Here is a 19,953-nt window from a genome sequence, read left to right on the forward strand (position 1 = left end):
GCGGGAACAGCCGCTGAGCTCAGTTTAGCCCAGTCTTCAGAGGCGGGAAAGACGCGGCCACGCTCCTTCCCGCCCAGCCTCCAGGCCTCCTCTGAGGAGACCATCCAGGAAGCCGCTTTCCTAAATCCTCCAGAACTCGGCCAAAGCACCAGGCCCACATCAGCCTCAAGTGTGCAGGCTCCCTTCAACCTCGTTCAGACAGTTTCCATGCCAAACCTCCTTCATAGGTAGTCCAGTTAGGCCCCCCACTTTCTAACCGCCTGGCCATTCCCCAAGCAGAAGGCAGCCAAGCGCATGACTGATCCATCCGCACAACCGGGAGGACAACGCGGAGTGTCCTGCCAGAGAGAGGCTCCTCTTTTCCTTTCCTTCTGGATTCGTCTGAAATGCCTCCACAAAAGAGAGTCCGTCATCTCCTGAGGCACCTATCCTGGTAGGCGCCAAGGAAGAGGCGCATCAGCTCAGCAGGACTACATGAAAAATTGGTCAGGGGATTGCGCAGAGACGCTGACATGAACTTGTAGTTTTATATAAATAAATACATTTAACATTTATATTTACAATAGACAAGATAGTCAGGCACACCACTACATCATGAGGTAAATCATCAGGAAAATCACAGACCAGCATACAGAGCACACCCAGAAGAAAAAAAGGCGGGAAAAAGGGAAACTCCTCCTTTACACCCAGCAACCAATCATAACTTAGATTGCCTCACGCAGGAGCCTGCACTCTCCAACCGATCCATCACCACTGTGTGTTCTGGCCCATTATCCACTTTACTGTTCCAGCTATTAAATATCTTAACAAACTTGCCAGATCTGCTCATCTTTATGGTACGTTATTCTACACACAACACAATCCTTTATTTCTATTCTGCACAGAAAATAATGTCCAATGACTAAAAAGCTCCCATGCATCATTAAATACCCTATTCAGATTTCATGGAGGTAGCTGTATACCTTAACATGGCTTTAACAAGGCGACACAGAAAAAATGTATCCCTGTTTCAGGCATCTTGATACTGTGGAGCTGTGCAGAGAGGAATTATCTCAAAAGAACCCCCAGAGGTCATGAGGGCATTCTCGGGGATGGTAAGGCAGCTAGATCAAGATTGGGGGGGGGAGATCTGGGGCTCCACTTGAAGTTATCCATATCTTGATAGTAAACTAGGTAAGCAAGATAAATGAAGATCATACTGAGTGTCAGAACCCATTCTTTCCGGGGGGGGGGGATCTATCTCATCTCTTTCCTAATTCATTCCTTTCGGAGGGGATTGGCCCATTCAAACTGATCGCATGAACTGTTGGGGTGGGGTTTGCTTGGGACTCTTTTAACCTATCAATCTGAGTGGGAAACCCTCAGATCCTGCCTATCATGCCAGCTATCAGCTTCTCCTAATAAAAAGTTCCTTTTGGAAAGAAACTGCTTCCACGAGTCCTGCTTTCTTGGGATGAGGCTTTGAAGTGGGCCCTGGCACTGAGTTCTGACCTATTAGCCCTTGGTCTATTTGAAAAGGGTGTGTATGCAGGCTGATGGTAGTAAATACCTCCCATTTCTTACCGCTGACCCAGATTGAGACTTCTTTAAATAGGCTGGAAGAATGTTGGAGAAAAGATGTGAATTTGTTGTTTTGATGGGAAAATGTGGTTACCACTCCAGTGACTTTAATTAGGTCATGAATCACCATGGTAACATCCAGGAATTGTCTAGAAACCAGGAAGGTTGCTGGGATTGGAAACCTGTTAGCGGGAGGACTGGAAAGACCATGGTCACAGAAGGCCTGGAAAAGGAACCCAACAGATCTCTCGAACACCTCTGTGGGGAAGAGAGCCAAAACTGACCAGCTCCTTTCAGGCTTCCTCACTCTGCCACTCCAGGCTTACAGTATGAAATAACATTTAAAAAAAACCCAGTTTGTTTCCTCCTAATTCTTACATTTTAAACAGAGAAAATTTCATGATAATCTTTCTAAAATTGAATATTTAGTAAACCATGATACAGAAAACAGTAAAAAAAAAAAACTCTGGAAAAATGCTATATAAATAAATAAATGAAATTCCTGAAAATACATAAACAAATATATAGTATGCAGCAATAAATACAAATGAACAATAGGATTAGCAAATGAATAAACAATATGATAAAAGTATCACCCAATGATTACAGAACAAACCTTTAATATATCTGTCAGAGCGGCCAATCACTTTTTTTCCGGCTAATGTTTTCCACTTCATTAAACAAAAGTAAATAATACTTAAAACGCAAAAAGATAATGGAAGGCTTGAAAATATGTGTCATGAACAAATCTGAAAACTTGACAAGGAGAGTCCAGAATCCACTCCCTTGTCCTTCTGTCCCAGAAATAACTATGTGAAACAGGCAGCCAGGAGAGCAAATTCGGGGCACCCCAGCCCACCAACCCCCAAGAATATTGCAGTGTTCACGCAATGTCTGTGCGTCAGAGGAGCTTCTTTTGCCTCTGCCGCCATGCGCCACTGCACTGGGCAAACATTGTTCTATGGCGCCAGTCCCAACAGGAGGATTCAGAGGGAAGGGGCGGCTTTGGGACGCGTGGAGACAGAAGCTGGCCCTTGCTGCAGGGAGAAATAGGAATGGCTTGCGTTCAGAAGTTGTTGATGCTCCATCACTGGAGGTTTTTAAGAAGAGACAGACAGCCATTTGTCTGGAATGGTAAAGGGTCTCCTGCTTGTGCAGGGGGTTGGACTAGAAGACCTCCAAGGCCCCTTCCACCTCTGTTAGGTGTTATTCTGATTTGTAATCATCTTCACTTCTACAGACTTGGAAACAAGGAGAAAGCCCAGGAACACCATGAGCCAATCAATTCTCCCCTCTGGTTGACCAATAGGAGTGCTAGAAAATGTCATCCAATCAGTATCCCCCCCCCCCCCAGCTACTGCAGATCCAAGGCAAATTCCTCATTTCCAGTTTGTACAGAGGCAAAGTAAAACAAATTGCAGCACCCGCAATCTTGTTTTCAGCACCTGGTACATTTGTCTCATCACGACCTTGAGGCCATTGTTCCCAAGCCGGCATTGCTCCAGTTTCAAACCATGGAACCAGAAGTAAGCTGACAGCTCCTGAATCTTGCCCATATCATGAGCTCTGGGACTGCTGCCAATCTCCCAACTGAGGTGCCTGAATATAGCATAGAAAGGGTTTCCAGAAGCTGAACATTTTTTGTACTGGAAAACGTGGCTGTGCCAGAGGTTTATCCGTTGTGTGACTTTTGTCTTTGTGTTTTGTTAATTAATATTAACAAATTGGGCTTGACTCCTGGATGGTGATTATATGGACAAAAGCCATCTCAATTGGCCAAGGACCATAATCCCTGATATGTCCATTCAGACACTTGGTGCCTTCCCCTTATACTCTCTTTGCTTTTGCCAAACCTCACTGTCCCTCTCTTCCATCACTGCCCAAAGCAGGTGATCTTCTGCTTGTTGATCAAGGAAGCACCGATCAACCTCAGTTTGGTCCAAGACTGATTTACAGTATTGGGTTGTGCTGCAATCAGAAAAACCTTCTCCAAAGCTCATAATTCTATCTTCTTTCTATCATTTTCCTTTCAGCCTCCACTTTTTAGAGCCGTGGTTTTCACTGGACGGACCACGGTTTAAGCTATTCTAATCACTGTTCTGGTTGAAATCTTTTTCGGGATCGAGCCTGTCATTGCCTTCCTCTTTTAAGACCAGTCTTATTACTTCTCCATCCACCTTCGTTCTTGAGTTTCCCCAAAGCCCCACCTTTTGCCATCAACTGTCAGTATGTTCATCCACCAGGCCAGTTAACATTATCTTTGTCTTCTTAGTATTTAATAGTCCACTCGCCATTTTCCCATGAATGATTCTAGATCTACTTTAATTTCTGCTAACAAAATGGGGTTGTCTCCATATGGCAAATTGTTTCTTTCAGTCTAATTACCCTTTGAATGTGTTTGCTGCACACTTAGATGTAGGAAAGAGGGGCGCTTTCCTCTCTTCCCCTTTCCTTTGTTACTCTTCCTTTCAAAAGTGCTGCATAGCAGGCTCTGGACTAAAGATGTTATATTTAAACGTACCAAGAGAATGTGATTTGGGGTGGAAAGCAGCTTGGCTTTCTCTCGCAGAGGTAAAACGTCTCTAAATATTCTCCCAATAGGATTTGCTGCTAATGCCAACTTCCAGTGTGTGTTTATGCAGCTCCTGTATGCTCTGTAGCTTTTTTAGTTAAGGCAATTGAGGGACCTGCTTTATATATTAAAAACATGAAGATTACTTCAATCCATGGAGGGAAACGGTGTCTGTACATTCTTCATGATGATAGTTCAGAAGGGGCCTTGCTAGGGCCTGGAGACAAAAATATATGAAGAACAGTTTCAAGGTTTGGGGTGATATGATAGCAGTATTCCAGTATTTGAGAGGCTGCCACAAAGAGGAGGGGGTCAAACTATTCTTCAAAGCACCAGAAGGCAAGACAAGAAACGATGGATGGAAACTGATCAAGGAGAGAAGCAACTTCGAATTAAGGAGAAACTTCCTGACAGTGAGGACAATCAACCAGTGGAACAGTTTGCCTCCAGAAATCGTGGGCGCTCCATCACTGGAGGTTTTTAAGAAGAGACTGGACAGTCACTTGTCTGAAATGGTATAGGTTCTCCTGCTTGAGCAAGGGGCTGGACTAGGAGACCTCCAAGGTCCCTTCCAGCTCTATTCTGGTTCTGAAATTCTGAAATTGTGGTCATAAGTCGAGGACTACCTGTAATTCAGTTGTTCACTTGGAACAGAAGGGTGATGTTGGCATAAATTATCACCTTGTCAGCCCAAGTGCTGACACTCCCCAAAAGTAGTTTAGCAGTTCAAAGGGCTGCTGGAATATTTTTGCACAGCTTCCTAGCAGGTCTTCTGTGATCTCTTTCAGGCTGCCAGTGATTGGCTGCTATTTCTGGCAACCTCCCCAGCAGCAGGAGCAGAAGCCGATCCTCCAGTGTGTGTGGGGGGGAGGCAGGGAAGTCCTTGATGAATGCCATACTCATGCCACCCACAGGACTGGCTCACTCCCGGCATAACACACCAGCAGACTTCCAAAACTGGCAGCCAAGGGTCCTGGGAGCTTCTAGCAATTAACAAACTTAATAGAATCCTAGAGTGGAAAGAGGCCGTTTAGGACATCAAGTCCAGTCGCTTGCTCTGCATAAAAATCCAGATAAATAAAAATCATGTTTTATTTTATTTTATTTTAATTGATATTTAACATATCAGTGAAGAATCCCCATACCGAGGCTCATTAAGCTTAAGGCTGCCCAGATTGTCTTCCCCTCCCCCTTGCCAGACTGGGCCTCCTGTGGTCCAATTATGGCCCCTGAACAAGAGAGCAGAGTGGGAGTGGGAGGGTCTGGGGGGTCCCAATGGTATTTGGTCCTCTTTTCCTGGGTCTGAAGCCACATCCTGATCTTTAAAACGTCTAGCCACACCAGTCACTTGTAGGGCTTTTAAAAAAAACAAAACAAAACAACGATGTTCAGCTCCATGAAGAAGAGATGTGCTTCAGTTGAATGCTTGTGCATGATGGGGGAGAAGGCTGACACCTGCCACTCACTCTTTAGGGAGACCAGCAAGCTTGACCTCTCAAAAACCAAATGCACAGGTATAATATAGGTGGTACCTTGCTCAATAGTAGCAACTGTGAGAGGGATCTCTGGGTTCTTGGGGTAATAAGTCAATCCCCACTTCTCTGTGATGAGCCCTCAAGTACAGAAGACAGCTATCATCTTACTCCTAAACCTAGGCAAGACATAGCCAGTGTCCTTAAGTATCGTACAATTTACCCTCCACTGTGGATACTCGCTGTGGGCCTTCTCCCATCATCTCTTCTCTGGGGGGGGGACCCTTATCAGGCCCCCTTCACTGCCACCTGGCAGCAGAGCGCAGCCAATGTGTTGAAACTGCAGGGAAGTGGAGTTCCAGAGATGGGAGGGAGGCTGTCTGGAGAGCGAAGACTGTCGGCCAGTAAAACAGGCTGGCTCACAGGACTCCCTTGCCCCGGTGCTCTTCAGACCGAGGCTGGAGCCATTCCCCGGAGTGTTTTAAGGGACCTTGCACTGAATAGGAGGTTGGACTAGATGACTTCTAAGGTCCCCTCCGACCTTATGCTAGGGATGCAAAGACATACAGCCTGAGAGAGCAAAAGAAACTCGTCCCAGAACAGGTCCAGTTCCAGAAGGATGGGCTTCCTCCTTCCGCCACCAGGTGGCAGACTCAAACCAAACAGATTCCTTCCTTCTGGCCGGGCTGGGAAAGCCCGCGGAGGCTTCAGGACCTGAAGTCCTGACCCAGGGAGGGACGAAAGTCTGAAACTCCAGGGAGAGACGCGTGTCTGGAAGCAAGAGCGGGACGGCAGAGACCTAGGAGGAAGCCGGTGTATCCGGAGATCTTTGGAGGGTGAAGCTGATTGAGGATGGGCTGCACCGGTTGTCTGTCGGCGGAGGCACAGATGATCTGGGGAGCAGCAGCCTTGCAGAGAGTCCACCAATGACTCCTCGTCAGATCTGGAGGAAATCAGCCGAGGCTCCGGCGGCCGGGCGAGCCGGAGGGGGCAGCCGGGCTCGGGGCAGCGGCGGCGCCTGCCTGGAGGGCCCGCTCTGCGGCCGGGCGGGGGCGGCGGGGCGAGGGCCGAGCCGCTCCGGGGCTTTTCTGCCTGTCTGGCAGGATTAGCCGAGTGGCTGCCTCCGAGGGACAGCGCCGCTGATCGAGTTAGCCGCCCTGCGATTCCGGGCCGCTGATTCACTGTGGAAATGCCTCATTAGCACTCGGGCGCTCGCGGGAGGACTCGGCCGGGAGGGGGGCTGCGCCGCCGCCTCCGCCGCCTCCGCTCGCGCGCCCGGAGCCCGGGAGAGGCGGAAGAAACGGCGGGGCGCCCCAGTCAGGCCCGCTCAGTCGCCGCGGCTCCCGGGACCCCCGGGCCCACTCGCGACCCCCCCCCTCCACCCGCCCGGCTTTCCCTGAAGCCGGCTGAGCAGATGGGTGGAGAGCACTTAGCAGTTGGGGGGGGGTCCCCGGAAAGCAAAGTTACTGCAACAATTGGTAGACCCCACCAAGCAAAGGAGGCTCAGGGCCCTGGACTTGTCACATAACTGAATTAGTCCTGTTAAGAGAGCATCTTCGTGAGCTGCCCTTAAAATATGCTACCGAAGAAGGGAGAGCTTAGGAGAGCAGATGTACATAGCGGCAGCCCAGCAGAAGCTCCACCTGAGCTCAACATTTCTGAATTGGCTGCCCAATGTGACTATTGCCCTGAAGATTTGTGATTCTCTGTGCCTCTTGACTTCAAAGAGAAGCAATGTGTGATCTTCTGCTCTGACATATGAAGGAGGAATTTTTGCAAAAAAAAAAAAAAAGTCCGTTGGAAGGATAGCCCAAGCAGCTAACTCGTCTCTGTAAGCCATGATCTCTAACCTAAAGACTACATTGCAAGCCAGCACATTGCACCCATTTCTCATTATCTGACAGGTACCACTGACTCACACTGAAGATGCTTCTTAAATAAGTTGATTCTGAAGGTAGAGTTATTTTCTGCATAATAGAAGGCTATTGAAGTCAGTGGCAATAAATAATATAAGACATGAAGACCCTGACTTATTTGTTGTGTGGACCATGTTCTGGAGATTCTTTCTGGGAATTGGCAGATTTGGCCATTTAAAAGCCAGAATGCTGGAGAGTTTTGCCTGGATACACCAGCTCAGCCCCTTGTCCTAAAATCAGCTCTCTCTGCCCATGTTGGTGCCCTTTTTTTGGCCCTGGGATTCTAAGGGAGGCAGCAGAACATCTGCCCGGATTCTCAGGCTGCTCTCCTGGAGAAGGCTGGTCAGTGCCGCCCTCTAGAGGCCTCTGGTTTCTCCCAAAGGAGGAATCTCCCAGATCCTGCTTATTTCTAGCTCTGCCTCCCCTTCCCCCCCCCAGTAGTTGTCATAGAATAACCGCTTTCAACGCGATGTTTCTAGGAAGGGAAACACCTTCCTGAATGTTCAGCCCATCTGGAAAGCAGCTTCCGTGCTGCTCTGTGGGTGGAAGTGGTTATTTTGAGTACATCGACAGATAGAAAAGCCGGCATTTCCACCCAACCCAGTAGGGCTGCCTTACAGAGATGATCCTTTGGTTTGGGTGTCTGGTTCTTTGCCCCCTGGCAGAGGAGAGGTGGGTTGGGGGGGGACATCAACCTTTCCAACAACCCATTCCACACCAGCCACTGCAGCCACCAGTGGGTTGTAGCTATTTGTGTTCTTCCAAAATGAGGCAGCCAGAGCAGGGAGTGCTTGTCCAACCTGGGCAGCAGACCACCTTCCATTCAAAGAGCTTCTTCAAGATTTATAGATAGAAAGAAAGAAAAGACCAAGACACTGTTACGAAGCCAGCTTTTAGAGAAGCGGGCACAACATTTCACAGTTCTCATGGCCCAACCATCCAACCTTCTCCAGAGTGAGGAAAGGGGGGGGGGGTCAGTCTCTGGGCCAGTTGAGCAATCCAGCCACTTCCATGCTCACCTGGCTTTCGCCCCACAAGCAAAATTCAACTGACTCTTCAGGTCAGCTTGTTGAGAAAAGTCCAGGCAGGAAATTTGAGATTGATCTGAAATGCTAACTATTAGGTTCCATTGATACCTTTTTGTTGTTTTGCACTGCAGAGAGCTTCCAAACAAGGAAACATTATCCATCTCAGGACCAAACCCCAGGAGACCTCCTGCTCCTTCAACCAGTTCAGAAAAGCTGCCAAAGCACCAGGCCTGAGGCCCCCAAAACTGCCCCGGCTTTTGTAGGGAGAGTGGGTGAAACTCAGTGCATTCAAAATGGCTGGGCACAACATGATGCACCGCTGTCTCTCCAGCCAGCCAAATCTCACCTTCCAGTCCATTTCCTTAGCCTTCCCAGAGCCTCAAGATTGGCTTTTGGTAGTGCCAGAATCTGAACAAAATACAGACCAGAAGTTGATTGGAATGAAGGAAGTGGGAGTCAACTTGGAGAAACCCCCAAGCACATGGGTAAGGGGGAGAGGATGACCCAAAAGGGAGAGGGGAGGAGAAGAGAAGAGAAGAGAAGAGAAGAGAAGAGAAGAGTAGCCATGTCCAAATGGGCGGCTCTTGCAATCTGCCCTGGGGGGGAATCCATTGCTGGCCACTGAGTCATGCCCTGCCTCCCTAGGAGGGACTGAAAAGGGCTTAAACAAACATGAAGCAATGCAAAGAGAACATTCCTTAGCTCAGCAACTCAGGAAAACAATGGGGGCAGAGGGAGGGCAGTCCCACAGCCAGGGCAGCCCCACTCGCATTCCTCAAAGGCACCGGCCAGGTGGGCACAGCTCTCTGGATGCACCTGGTTCCTGTCCCACCACATTATGTCAGCATCTGAATGCAGCTGCTCATCCCTGGCTGCAGGTCGGCAGCCCAGAGGCCTGAGGGGAAAAGGAGCCGGCCCCAGCCCCGAGAGAGGGCTTGCTGGACCCAGGCGCCTGCCAGGGTTTTCTCCTGGCCACGGTGCATTGACCAGATGACCTGAACTCGTCTCCCTTAAGAGGGGACCTGATTCACTAGTGCTGGATCGCCCTGATCGCCCTCTGCCTGGGGGAAGGAGCGGTTTTGCAAAGCAGTCAGAATATTGGCAGGATTTGAGCTGCTGGAAGCAGAGTTTGGTTTTTCAGGGCTCCTAAGGGCTAGAAGGACTTGGTTGCAAGTGGAAAGTAGGCGGGATCTTGACCTTTTAGTAATCCTAATTATGGCCGTGGCTCTGTATAGCCAATCAGATCAAGTTTTATAAAAAAAACAAAAGACTTGGTGAAAGGGATGGTCCAATCCCCAGAATGTGAGGAGGGAACCTGATGTTTATGAAATGTATGAATGGGCTGGGCTTTTCGGCTGAAGGCATTGGGATGGGCAGAGGCAGCCCTTTCCTGGCCTGTCCCAGAGGAGGACAAGCTCTCTTCCCAAGAGGACCCACGCGCACGCAGGAGACCGGCTGCTGAACATAGCCTCCTGGCATGGCAAGATCTCCTGATGCCTCCAGAGGTGATGGGTGATGTCAACCCCTTTTTCTCCATCTTCTTCTCTTTGCTCTATTTTGCAGGTTTTGTGGGAATTCCTGAAGTCCCCCACATCTCCTTATCACTCTTCCAGCCAGCTTTCTTCTCGCAAGTGTTGGACGGAGAACTGATAAGGGAATGTGGGTGACCCACACGACCAGAACCCACTCCAAAGGCTGCCTGGAGGCCAGCACTAAAGGACTGTTGTGGTCACATGAAGAACACCCGTTCTGCCTTCTTTTGAGTAGCTCAGCAAACTGGATGTCTGGGCCGTCAGAGATATTTAAAGAAAACCTTTGAGAGCGTCTCTAGCCAAATGTCACTTTGAGCAAACTGATGAGCTTTTCCACTGAATTTGAATACAGACGGAAAGATGAGGCTACGCTCCTCGTTTTGGAGATTGTGGGGAAAGCCCTCCAACATCTGAGCAGCAACCATACTCTATCCTTTCTGTCAAGTACAATCTACATTTGCCGTTAGGAATTTTTTAAAAAATCATTATATTTTAAACACTGCAATTTCCTGGTGCTATTTATTTTTCCAGGAGGCTCAGGATATTCTTGAAACAGGATCCCATTCCAAATGAGCCACTTGAGTTGAAGGAAACATTTTAACATTGGCTAACTTTTCTCTAAAAGAAAAGAACGGTGAGATGCTGAGAAGTCTCCCAAATAGCGGAGGCAGAAAAGCAGCTCCAGAGATGATGACCGTAGTAGCCTTTGCCTGCTGCAGACTGTTGGCCCACAAAGAAACGTCCCTGGATGCAGGACAAAAGAATGTTGATTTCCATTCTTTTGAATGAGATGCATGAGTCCTCTGCAGGGCGCGACCATTGTCTCTGCAAAATAATGTTACCTGCAATAAATGCCAAGGGGAGCATAGAATTACTTCGTGCAGCGCTTTAGCATCTTCTCTGTGCAGGGCTTAGCAGTTCATAAAACTTATTTCCATTTAATTGGATCCACCACAGCATCCACATCTGCTGTTTGGCCAGATGTTCTGAGCACCATGCCCCTTCCTCCATTTAATCGCACAATGATTCTGTGATAGCCGCTGCCAGAAGGATGGAGGTTTTCATTCGTTGCAGGAGCACAATGTTCCTGTAAGCCTTTTAGGGCAAATGCATTACGCGATGATGAACCAGCTGCGGGCATGGAGAAAGCCTGCCCGGGCACTAGAGATGGCACTGCTAAGAGTTCCGAAGGACCCTTTTGGGGCTGAGGGTGGGCTGAGGATTCAAACTCCTACACTACTCTGAAGTGTTATATACCTGCAAGCTCCCCGAGTTTTACACCCAAGTGCGTGTGCGCATGGAACACCTGTTCAAGGAGTGGCTGGAGAAAGGAAATATGCCGAAGAGCAGGAAGCCGAACATTTCTTCAAGGATTGGTGTGACATGTGCAGACCCACAACATGCAGTTAGTTTTAGCCCCAGGTGGGTTAATTGGGTAATCAAGTTAATAAAATCAGGCTTAGTTGGCTCTTTATTTCAATACTTACATGCTGGCTTTTGATTGAAAAAGTATTCAGGACAAACGTGGGTAGAAAAAACTGTGTCGGTTAGTATTTGATCAAGATGGAAACAGTTTGTGACAGACTGGTGAACATCAGGAGTGCAGTTTCTGATCTGTGAAATTGAACAAATAAATATTCCCCAAATATTCACTTTCTGTCAAACAGGAAAATAGTAGAAAGGACATAGAAGACGGAAGGAGCAGTGTGCCATGTGTGTGTATGTGGCAAAAAATTATAAGTAAATTGAAAGTGTTACTTCAAGTCACAAAACATTCTCAGCACAAAATCGGGATTGGTCAATAACAAAGTTCCTGTCGTTCTGAGGCTGTCCCATCAGACCTCTTCTGTGTAGGATTCCAGATTAAATCATCTCTTCTGCGAAGGCCCCCTGGGTGCTCTCGCTTGCTCTTAGGGACCTGAACATTCAGCTGCCTGGACGTAACCCCTCATTCCTCCACCTTGAGAGGCCAGGGAAGGGGCTGGTTCCGATTGCACGCAGGCCCTCTCTGCATCTGTTCCAACTTCTCCGAATCCTTTTTAAAGTTTATCTGGAGGGTAGGAAATGAGCACTGGGAAAACCAGCCAACTTATAAAGGAGACTTTACCTTTGAAGAGCCCTGCACTCAAGTGCCAAGTGGAGTCTCCTGAGACTCCCATCTTCCTTTCACATTCATCCCACCACCTGCAGAGGCAGGCAAAGAGCTTCTCAAGCCAAGTTTATTCCCGGCGGTCATTTCACAACTGCCAATGTCTGCACAACTGTCTTTACAACAGTATGGAGGCGATTGCCTTCTTGCAGGAGAATCCCTCAACTTTCCCCTCTAGTCCCTTTGCCACACTGGCCCAGGTTAGCCTAGGCCAGGGGTAGGCAACCTTGGCTCTTTTATGACTCGTGGACTTCAACTCCCAGAATTCCTGAGCCAGCATAGCTGGCTCAGGAATTCTGGGAGTTGAAGTCCACGAGTCATAAAAGAGCCAAGGTTGCCTACCCCTGGCCTAGGACACCGGTGGAGCTGGGCAGTAGCTGATAGGCTGCCTCTTAAAACCCTCATTTGAATTCTTTCTTCCTTCTGCCAGCACAAGTGGAAAAGGCCGCGGGGAAAGCGAGGCCGGGTCTCGCACTCGGGTCGGCCTGGTCACTTGGCACTTCCGGGCCGCACCTCTTGGGCCCAGGGCAGCTTCGCCGGCTTCACCCGCCGCTTCTCCTCTCCAGCGCAGAAGGCCTCGCCGGGCCTCCGAGCGGGCTGGGCTGACCGGAGCCGACCTTGGCCAAAGGGAGCGCCGGCAGGGGCCCTCGGGGAGCCGGGAAGCTCTCCGGCGAGGGCGCGGAGGAGAAGACGGAGGGGCGAGCCGGGAGGGGAGAGAGGGGCCCTCCCCCTCCCCTTCCCCGCGTCCCTCCGCCCGGCGCCGGCCTCTGCGTGCCGAGCGCTCCGTGCCCGGCGGCTGTTTTCTCAGCCTGCGAGGGCGGCTCAGTTCAAGGCGGAAAAGCGCTGAGTCGGCGAGGCGGCGGAGCCCCCGACCGCCCCGCCCTCTCCTGGCCGGGGAACAGCGGCCCGGGCACCCCCCTCCGCGGCAGGAGCCGAGCTCCTTGGGGGGGGGGCGGAGGCCAGGCGGCTGACCCCGGCCCGGCCCCGCTGCCCTGCCGGGGGAGGCGCCCCAAAGTGGGCGTGAGGGGGACCCGCCACCGCCACCGCTCCGGTGGGAGACGCGGTGAGCCCTCGGAGGGCAAAGGCCGGGGGAGAGGTTGTCGGAAGGCGCCGGAGGGGTCCGGAGGCGCCGGTGGGGGGACGGCCCCTTGCCCGGAATCTCCGGGTCGGTGGGAAAGGGGCCGGGCAGGCCGCTTCCAGCAAAATCGCCGGGAGAAGCTGCATTTTCCCCTTCTGCTTCCCCTCTCTCACCCCCCCCCTTCATTGGAGAAACTTCTACCCTGATTCTAACGCTGCAGCAAAAAATTGGAAATAACAAAAATCTCCCCTTTGGGACTCATTTTGCTCGCTTGACTTGGGGGGCACTCAAAGGCCCCACATAGCTGCTGGCTAGGTTGGTTAGGAATCTGATCTCCCTCTCGCTGTAGAGTTTGTCTCCCAGTTGATATCCCGCTAGTTGAAGTCTCCCATTACTACTGTGGTGTGCTTCTTACATACGTTTGTTAACTGGTTGGCAAAGAGTTCATCTATTTTTTCTGATTGGTTGAGTGGTCTGTAATATAAATCTATGGTAATGTCACCTTTTTTCTCTTTTATTTTGACCCATATGCATTCTGGAGAGATTTTATCTTTGATCACGTGCATTTCTGGAGATACGTACTATTCTCTTACATATAGTGCAACTCCACCTCCTCTTTTTGTAGACCTGTTTCTTTTGAACAATTTGTATCCATCCATCAGTCCATTCCATTGTGCACCACTGAGTTATTCAGTGATATGTAAATCTTAATCCTAAATAGATAAACAAATAAAGCTGATTTCCTCGGTGTAGATCTGCAGGGCCTGGGCCCAAGGAGCCAGTTGCCACTTTCTGGAATGGGAGACTTGAGACCCGGAAGCAGCTGCAGAAGGGTTCTGGTTGAAGTTGCTTTCAACTGCCCACTTGCTGCCAGACACAAGACTTTGAATAGCTGTCCACATCCTGCTTCTATCTGTGGCACATGTTCTTGCAGACATCACAGAAGGTCCGATCGGGGCATTGTTTTCCACTGCCACTGAAAGTTGTGCACCACGACACCCTTGCCCCAGCTGAAGACACGCTTCTGATATTATCCATGGCTTCATCAGCCACCTCACATCCTCAAAATCAGGGGCAGGATCTGCCCTCCAAATGTGGATTGTGGGTTGCCAAGCACAAATACCTCAGCATCCGTGGCTTAGCATGAGGACAAACTTCAGAAGTCAAAGCTTTTGCTACGACTGACTTCCACGGTAGTGAATCTGCCAAGGTTATCCTCCGTGCCCTGAAGGAGAACCAAGTAAGAACATCTTCTGTTTATTGGCCGGCCTTGCTGGCCAGGTGGGGCACAGATTGCTCTCTGACAACATCTACGATCCCAGCAGTGTGGAAAGCCCAGGACACCAAAGTTGTCTATGAAAAGAAGAAGGCCCTCTGCACAAAGTCAGCTGCAGTAGCACATTCCGCTGTGCGTGTGAAAACCTTTTCATAAAGCAGATAGGAATGCTTAGAATCTGCCTGGAGAAACGGATTCTCTGCCAACTCGCTTTCCAGAGCCTCTTTTATTTCCATCTTGCAATTAATATTCAGGGATCGCTTTACATTAGCATCCTTTCCCCACTGTATTCCACAAGGTGACATATTGAAGGGGTGTCAGCACGTCTGATGCATGTAAAAAAAAACAGGTGGAGCTTCCATAATGCCACCGTGGCTGCCATCTTGATTTTTTTTAACCCTATCTTGTGGCTCCCCCTCCCAGGGAGAATGTTCTTATACGGCATACATAGCCTTCAGGAGAAACTCAGGTGATCTTGGGGGGGGGGGGAGGCGGCTGGCATCGCGGCTGGCATAGATGCACATACAGTAAGAACAGAATTTGCCCCAATTCAGGCACCTTGGCAGGGGAGGGAAGCAGAGTTGCCTCCCTCTCCCCCGTTCTGCTGCCCGGCTCCATTTCCACTCACTGGCATCTTTCCAGATGGAATCGATGGTGCAGAGCTGCTGAGAACCCCAAGTGAGTGTTGGGAGTTTTGCCTTCCATGAGGACCAGAAATGTAGTGTTTGTGGTTTGAAAGCAGCATATCTTAGAAAGCAAGAGAAAGCCTCAGGGTGTACCCCAAAAGCAGAAGTAGGCACCCCCAAATCCACCTCCTTTGCTTGGAGGCTTCCAGGAGAAGCTGAAAGTCTGCAAAATGCGGCTGACTTGCTGGAAAAACCCGTACAGGATATTGCTGCTGGTTGGGGAATGTTTTCTCTTGCTGCTGCGCTGCTCCTCGCTCAGGACAGAAGACACCCCAGTTTTCTCCTCCCCAGAGGTTTGACTCTGTCCTAATGCCCCAGCAACCCTTCGGGGCATGGCCCAGTTCCAGATGGACCAGAAGTTGCTTCTTGTCCATGCTGCAACATTCGGCTGCAGCAGAAAGATAGAAAGTGCCGAAAGCTGCCCCTCCAGGAGACCCTGGCTGGGTGGGTTCGTTCCCTCTCCTGCACTGCCCTCTGCTGCACAAGACGCTCTCAAGTTTCCTGGATCTACTCCCTCCCCCCCCTTTTTTTTTAAAAAAAAGATTGTAACCACGTGGGCTCTTTTCCACTCCCCTGGCAGCTTCCAGGATCTTTGAAAGATTTGGTTCAATAGTTCCAAGCGCGCATCTGGCAGCTCCTTCATGACCCTGGGATGGAACCCTTCCGATATGAGTCATTCTCCAAATGGTTGAGCTTTGCCACGATGCCACCAGATATGGAAGAATAATCTAACCTGATTGTGGCGTTTCCAGCAATTGTTAAAAAATGAACTGGCAATTTTAATATTCAGGCCTGGGGTTTACACACCAAAGAAAAAATATTGCATATAAGTATTATCCAAGTGTAATGGTCAGTATAAGTTGCACTTTTGTTGGGATTAGAACTCAGGATTGCTTAAGCAATAGGTGGGAACAGCTGGATGCGTTTTTTATGGACCCCCCCCCCGCCCAGCTAGTTCAGAGGGAGCCTAACTCGGGGCCATCCAGGCTCCTTCCCTCGTAAGGGGCCTGTGGGGGGGTCCCTGCCGGAGCCCCTTCCTCCTCTGGCCCAGGAGAGAGAGCCGGAAGCTCCACGGCCGGAAGGAGACTCGGCCTTGCAGCCTTCCCACTGAACTGGCTGGAAGGGCTGTCAGTCACGCACGCAGCTGCCCTCAGGGGAGGCCTTGAGCCCGGGCCCAGGGCCACCTCGGCCGTGTCAGAGAGGAGCAGCCGGCCCCCTCTTGTGGGGCGGACAGAGGACACTGAGCCCTGGAAGGAGCCGGTGACGGGGGAGGGCAGCTGCTTCCCTTGCCCGGCTGCCTGGCGGCACCCGCCCTGCCAGCGCCCAGCAAAGAGGCTGTAGGTGATGGGGTCCAGGCAGGCGTTGAGCAATCCAAAGAGGAACAGGATGTGTGCCAGCGAGGGGCTCACTGCCCCCTCCATGTCTGCTGGCCAGAACCAGTACCACAGGCCCAGCAAGTAGTAAGGGGTCCAGCAGAGCACGAAGGAGCCGACGATGGCCAGGCTGAGATGCAGCAAGCGAAGACGCGCTCTCGGGATGGGGTTGCGCGAGCGGCGCAAGGGCATCTCTTGGGCAGACCCTGAAACAAAGAGGGCAACCTGGTCAGCCTGGGGGGCTCGGAGGCCCAAGGGCCCACTTGTGCCAGTCCAGCTTCTCCTTTCGCTCAGAGCTCACAGATCTTGTACATTCATTGCTTAATGCAGATTTTTCCTAAAATGTTTCTCTTATGTGTTTGTCCATAATGAACATATTGGGTAGACTTTTTTTTTTTTTGCAATTGATGCCTTTTCTGTTAATTTTTTTTGTTAAGAAAAAAAATCCAAAATTTTGCTTTGGGTCAAGCATGAAGCTCCTTCGGGAAAGTGATGAAACTAGCTTGACACCGCTGGGGAATCCTCCCTACTTGGCCTGTGGGTTCCCATTCAGATTTAGGCTTTTCGAGACCCTCCCACAAAACTGTGGCTCAATATAGAACAACTTACAGCCATCCCTCTTCCTCCCCCCCACCCAGCCAGCCACACTCACAGCTGTTGCAGGAGCTGACGTGTCTCGAAATCTCCAGCAGGACCCGGGTGTAGCAAGCGCTCATGACCAGCAGTGGGAGCAGAAAAAGGCCCAGGAAGCCGAACATGTTGTAAGCCACCTCGTGCCAGTGCTGGGCAAAGGAGCCGTGGGTCGTGCACTGGGTGAAGTTCTGTGGGGAGCTGATGGTGACCGTGTGGAACAGGAACAGCTGCAGGGGCAATGGCAGGAATTGGGGGGGAGATTTTGGAGCAAGGGTCCACCCCCTCCCCCCAAGGCCACGGATCCCTAGTCTTGCCCCTGGGAGGGAAAGCTTCCTCGCCAGGTACCTGAGGAGCAGAGAGGCTGGCACTCATCAGCCAGGCTGCGTAGAGCAAGATCTGGTTCTTGCGCCAAGCCCGGGCAGTGGCCAGGGGCTGTAAGATGGCCGCTTGGCAGTCCAGGCTGATCAGAGTGGTGACGAAGGCCGAGGCATACATGGCCAGCAGCTTGAGGAACATGAGAAGCCGGCAGGCCACGTCTCCAGCCCGCCACTGCAGCGTGATGTTCCAGGCGGCGTCTATCGGCATCACCACCAGGGCCACCAGCAGATCTGCCCCCGCCAGGTGCAGGAGCAGCAGGCGTGCGTGGGAGCCCTTGGCCGCAGGCCTGGTCCAGCCGCTCCACAGCACGGCCAGGTTGCAGGTGGCCGAGATCACACACAGTAGCAGGGTGATCCCCACTCGGACCTGAGCAGCAGCTGAGAAGATGGGCAGCACCACGGACTCCTCCAGGCCTTTGAAAGAGGAGCCCCTTCCCCACAGCCCGCTCCCATTGTGCTCCATGGGGGAATGAATCAGAGCCTGATCTGCCTACCGGGCCCCTAGGAGGGAGAAAAGGGAGGCGAGGTGGGTCATCGGAGCCAGTGCATCTCCCCAGCAGCCCCCTCCCCTCCCTCTGCTGCCCTCTGTAGGGTCTCGGCAACCTACCTCCAACGGCTGCCCGGGACCTGGAGCCTGGCTTGCTCTCTGCCTCACCAGCCCTGGGAAAGCAGCCGGAGGGGGCCTGCAGGCAGTCAGGGCTGCTTACTCTGAGAGACGCCCTTGGACAGATGTCCCTCTAATTCTGCCCAGGGTCACATCTGCTCGGCCCCACCCCAGAATGCAGCCAGGTGGCTCTTGTGCAGCTGGTGGGCAGCTGGGGGCGGGGGGGGGGGGGCGGGAGGAGGAGGTGATTCCGGATCTGGATTTTTACACATTGCCCCAAGCCACTTTAGCAGCATGTTGCGCAAGTAATGGCTTCTGTACGAAACAGGGCCCAATGGCCTGTCCTACGAAACACCGTTAAAACAGAGGGAAATGTTTCTGAACCCAGCAGGGTCAGAATCCAAGTCATTTAAATAAACGAGTTATTACTTGGTCTGCCCCAGAGAACGGCCGTGGGACAGCGGGTTGCACGGGCAGGCAGCAGCCTCTCCCTGGAGGGGCCTGGGCAAAGCGGCAGAGGGGGAGGCTCCCCAGACCGAGCTGGGTCAGTCTGTTGCCCTCCTTGGGAGCAGCTGCTCCTATGGTGAAGTCAGGTGCTCACAGCCCACCAGGGACCTCCACGGCCACCGTCACCGGTCAGGCGCTCCAGCAACACCTAATCCGGCCTTTGCGAGGGTCTCTGTGGCAAAAGGCAGAGGACGGACTCTCTCCCCTCCTCCTCCTCAACATCCTTTATCACAGTGTTTCTCAACCTTGACCATTTTAAGGCATGTGGACTTCAACTCCCAGAATGCTGGCTGTGGAATTCTGGGAGTTGAAGTCCACATGTCTTAAAATGGTCAAGGTTGAGAAACACTGCTTTATCCTTTCGCTGCCTTTGTGCTTGGCTTTCCAGGGTTCAAAGGTTTTCTTAAAAAACACCATTATATTCAGCTCTAAATTTTTTAAAAAACATTTATTTTACCTAATCATTTCTACCCCCGTTTTCTTGAACAACCACAATAATAAATACCACCAGAAATGCCAAAACAATGTAAACACGACGAAGAGTCCAGCAGGTTCAGGGAAAACAAAATATCCTCGGCAATTAACTTCAGGGGCCGAGCGGAGGAATCAGGGCAGACGCCGCCACCAGGGGGCGCCCGCTCCTCACAGCCTCCCGGAGCTCCGGAAAGTCCGAATCCGGCGCGCCGGCCCGGGCGAGGAGCGCGGCTGCCCAGCGCCGGAGAAGCGTCCAGCGGCCCGGCCAGTCCAGGGGCCGTCCTCCCTCCTCGCCCGGACGGGCCGGTCAACGGAGGCGATGGGCCCGGAGGAGACGCTGCCTTCCAAGCCCGAGCGGGTCTCCAGCGCTCGCAGCCAGAGCGCCGCCGCTCCCCGTGATACGCTCGGAGGCCCCTTCGGGCGGGGGGTCCTCGGCTCGCGAGCGGCTGCTTGGCGCCGCTGCCAGGTCGGCCCGGAGAGCGCGGCGCTCCGTCCGGCGGGCGTGGGGCGCCCCTTCTGCTGGCGGTCGGGCCGGCCGGCCGGCTGGCTGCGCGGCTTGGTCCTCCGAGGCGCGGCGGCGGGCGAGGTCAGTCCCTGCCGGGAGCCGCCAGCGGGAAGAAGTCCTCCAGGAAGGCGAGCAGCTCGTCGGGGAGGCTCTGCAGGAGAGACGGGAGCGGTGAGATTCCAGCCGCCTCTCCCGCAGGAGGGAAGGGGGG

At 51.8% G+C, this 19,953-nt stretch overlaps 1 protein-coding gene across 1 annotated transcript; it reads right to left on the reverse strand.

Annotated features, from left to right (window-relative positions):
• Window positions 1-11,990: 11,990 nt before the first annotated feature.
• Window positions 11,991-18,115, reverse strand: LOC107283910 (gonadotropin-releasing hormone II receptor-like). The gene is made up of 5 exons (XM_015811888.1): window positions 17,621-18,115; window positions 17,295-17,502; window positions 16,410-16,848; window positions 12,188-12,264; window positions 11,991-12,040 (listed from the first exon to the last, which is right to left on the reverse strand). Exons 1-5 carry the CDS (start codon window positions 18,113-18,115, stop codon window positions 11,991-11,993), a joined length of 1,269 nt encoding a protein of 422 aa, XP_015667374.1.
• Between the last annotated feature and the right edge of the window lie 1,838 nt (window positions 18,116-19,953).

This window comes from Protobothrops mucrosquamatus, unplaced genomic scaffold, assembly GCF_001527695.2.
Source record: "Protobothrops mucrosquamatus isolate PMUCROS unplaced genomic scaffold, P.Mucros_1.0 scaffold56, whole genome shotgun sequence".
NCBI lineage: Eukaryota > Metazoa > Chordata > Lepidosauria > Squamata > Viperidae > Protobothrops > Protobothrops mucrosquamatus.

Bases quoted from the DNA above. Each gene is read 5' to 3' on its own strand.
- LOC107283910 (XM_015811888.1), bottom strand. From the start codon at position 18,115: ATGGAGCACAATGGGAGCGGGCTGTGGGGAAGGGGCTCCTCTTTCAAA. The intron at 17,503-17,620 runs GTACCTGGCGAG...TTGCCCCTGCAG, and splicing joins CCAGCCTCTCTGCTCCTCAG to CTGTTCCTGTTCCACACGGT. The intron at 16,849-17,294 runs GTGAGTGTGGCT...TCTTTGTTTCAG, and splicing joins CGTCAGCTCCTGCAACAGCT to GGTCTGCCCAAGAGATGCCC.